The sequence below is a fragment of the Pseudophryne corroboree genome, chromosome 11, assembly GCF_028390025.1.
Source record: "Pseudophryne corroboree isolate aPseCor3 chromosome 11, aPseCor3.hap2, whole genome shotgun sequence".
Taxonomy (NCBI): Eukaryota; Metazoa; Chordata; class Amphibia; order Anura; family Myobatrachidae; genus Pseudophryne; species Pseudophryne corroboree.
Window position 1 is genome coordinate 82983794 of NC_086454.1, and position 3539 is coordinate 82987332.

Consider the following 3539-nt stretch of genomic DNA (forward strand, 5'->3'; position numbering starts at 1 on the left):
TCATGAAAATATCTATCACATTAGTGTTAAACTTTGGTCATGCTATCTGGTCTAAAGCTCACCGCAACTTTGCTTATAAAGGTGAGACCGTTACCAACACACCTGTTGTTAAGCACCTAGGAAAACAGCTGATACAAGCTATAATTAAGTTAAACAGGGTGCATGAGAAAATGTGATCACAAAAAGATGAATTTAAAAATGAATCTAATAAACAGAAAGCACTAGTCCACGGCACTCACCTACTGTATTCCTATATTTGGGGTGCTACACAGTATGTGACCACAGTGTTTAAATAGAAATCCCAGGGGCTCTGCACTCATATTATCTAACAAACAGTGGCGTTTTAGTTCATGTATTGATCAATGCATTTAAGCCTACAGCCCCCAGCAATATTGTTAGTTAATGGACAATGACCTTGTTCTCTTGCATGTGATCTACACTTCATTGTGATGTCAGCACAGTTGTGATGTCACTGGCTCATGGCCCCTGTAGCTAGATAAGCTCTCCTCCAGGCAGTTTACTGCCATATCTGCAGTGAGAAGCGACAATGTTGCCTCCTGTAGCCATGCCACCACCGCGCAGCATCGACCAGAAACCACCGGGCAGCATTCTCCTGCCACCACCGTCCAGCATGAAGCTGGAACAATTGCGTAAATTAGACATGGCACACCATCGCCGCATGCTCCTGCCACCACAGCACCACATGAACCTGCCGCCGCCGTGCAGCATGAATCTGCCTCCTCCGTGCAGCATGGACCTGCCACCAATGTGCAGCATGAATCTGCCTCCTCCGTGCAGCATGGACCTGCCACCAATGTGCAGCATGAATCTGCCTCCTCCGTGCAGCATGAACCTGCCTCCTCCGTGCAGCATGAACCTGCCATCTCCGTGCAGCATGAACCTGGAACAATCGTGCTACGTGGACCTGCCACCATCGAGCAGCATGGACCTGCCCCCACTTCTCTGCCTGGACCTGACGATACATTGCCGCATGGTCCTGTCCCTACCATGTATGTAATAGTGAGAAGATGAAAGCTCAGGGGAATATTTAATAAGCAATTATCTCATAAAAGCTGGAAAATTTGACATTTTATGTTTTCTGGAGATGTTAGTTTAAATTAAGAGATAAATATTTCTTCTTCAGGTGTGGGAGGGTACGGAGAATAGATATTTATCTCTTTTTTTAAACAAACATCTCTACAATTTCCAGTGTTTATGAGATAATTGTTTATTAAATACCCCCCACAGTCTCCTGCATGCAATAACATCAAATAAAAATAAACGCAATTAAACCATAAAACTGAGTTGTGTTTTATTTTATTGATAGCAAACTGTCAGGGTATTGAAAAAGTTGTGAATACAGGAGCTCTCTTTATATACTGGGACTTAACGTTCTGGTAGGTAGGTCCTTTCTAAAGATCTAGGTTTTGGCTTTGAGTTTTAAGTTTATAATACTGGGGGGAAAAATGGAAAAATAAGAGTGGAAATATGGTACACTATACAGTATAGGGAAATGTATAATCTTAAACTAAGTACACACAATGCAATTATTGGGCAGATTTTCCAATAACTGGGAGTTCAGCCTGAATTATTCTATAGTGGTGCCGATGCCCACTCCACAATACCAAGTACTGCCAGTCAGGATAATTATAATAAGCTCTGCAATCTAACATAGAGCAAATTCGAGGTTCTTGGTATACTTTTTGGCCAAAAGATACTAGCCCACCAAACAGTGTCTAGGTGATCTCGTCTCTGGTGGATCCCTAACACTAAGTTTGATTCTGGGACCCCAACAAGTCTATTTAACCCTTGCAAAACTACAGCTACTTACTCAAAATGGTAAAATATGGTTTGTGTCCACTTTGGCAATCTATTGCATGCCAAAAACCTTGTTAGCACAGGAAAAATACAATGGAAGCTTGTGTAAGGAATATGCATTGTCAGTGTTAACTGAGTGATCCAACTTGATTTAACTGTTTTAATACAACATGTTGTGAATAAGAAGCTGGAGCTGGAATAAGAAGAAAATAAGAAGCTGGAGCTGGAATAAGAAGTGAATAAGAAGCTGGAGCTGGAATAAGAAGTGAATAAGAAGCTGGAGCTGGAATAAGAAGTGAATAAGAAGCTGGAGCTGGAATAAGAAGTGAATAAGAAGCTGGAGCTGGAATAAGAAGTGAATAAGAAGCTGGAGCTGGAATAAGAAGTGAATAAAAAGCTGGAGCGTGAATAAGAAGCTGGAGCTGGAATAAGAAGTGAATAAGAAGCTGGCCAAGCAGAAAGTACTACATAGAACGCTGACACCTGACAGAAACGAAACAATAATAAATAAATGTATGCACTATTCTGTAAAATGATATTCGTACACTTCAACAATTTTATGTAATGTAAAGAAACAACACAGAAGCCAGTGCACAACTTTCCAGCCAGCAACAGACGGAAGGCGAATGGGACAGCACTCTGCAGCTACCCGCAGAAAAGGAGGCACATACCCGGAGGCACAGCTCTCCTGCATCTATATACTTACACAATCACCTGTAAACTACTGTATTAAAGGTCTTTATTCATATTTTGCTAGAACACCTCTGTAATAGTTACATATGCACACCCCACATGGTAATAATGTGTACACACCGCACCTATGGGAACGGAAGCCATAGGCACAGCCCAGGGCACACACACAGGAGGGATAATAATATAACCTCACTTACTCGGCTGCCGATGATGTAACTCGGTGACCGCTACCATCAGCAGCAGCCGCCGCCGGGTGAACAAATTGGCGGCTCTCCCTGTGACGCCCTCTTCTCCGCCCCTCCTGCCATGACATGGTGTAAGGGAGCTGCGCTGGACTTGACGGTGGGGAGTTCGGCTGGTGTGTGTGTGTTTCTGGTTGCAGCTGCTTGGTACCGCATGGTAGCAGGATGGGTGTCCCCAAGTTCTACCGCTGGTGAGAGAGCATCGGGTACATTGCCAGCGTGATATCATCTGGTGACATCCTGTCCTGTCAGGGCATTTGTCTCCCCTCCCGGGTGATGCTGCCAGCCTGACTCTTCTCATTATACAAGAATCAGTAAGGTGCTCACTGTATGGGTCTCATGGCTATAATGTGACACCGTGCCCTGGTACAGAGCTAGCAGACTCCAGAACCATCCACTTACCTCCCTAAGCTACTCTAATTATCTACCCACAGTTCAAACAAAATATACATGTGTTCTTTCTGTTCTCGTCTCGCTGTGTCTAGATATTTGTGCTTTGTGACGAAATCTTACAGCTCACTACTAAGCACTTTTATATGTACAGTAGCACTAATCCGCATGTATCAAGTTCCTACTGTATTTTCCTATAGTCCTTTGACCTCTCTGTTTGTCAATACCCAGTCTTGTTTTATTACTGTGTACCAAATTATAAAGTGCACAGAATATGCTAGCCCTATATAGATAAACTAGGATATTAGATCCAGGTTGAGGGGTCCCCCTACACTTACCCCAGCTGCAATTTCCTGTAGTCCCTTCTCTCCATCCCCTGCAGTGAGAGCCATTAGC

The 3539-nt window shown here is 43.5% G+C and overlaps 1 protein-coding gene across 1 annotated transcript; it reads left to right on the forward strand.

Annotated features, from left to right (window-relative positions):
* The first annotated feature begins 547 nt into the window (after positions 1–547).
* On the forward strand, positions 548–1018 carry LOC134968646 (cornifin alpha-like). Its single transcript, XM_063944172.1, has one exon. It carries the CDS (start codon positions 548–550, stop codon positions 1016–1018), a length of 471 nt encoding a protein of 156 aa, XP_063800242.1.
* Positions 1019–3539: the final 2521 nt, after the last annotated feature.

What these genes read in the sequence shown, in the direction of transcription:
- LOC134968646 (XM_063944172.1), top strand. Translation starts at nt 548, where the DNA reads ATGTTGCCTCCTGTAGCCATGCCACCACCGCGCAGCATCGACCAGAAA.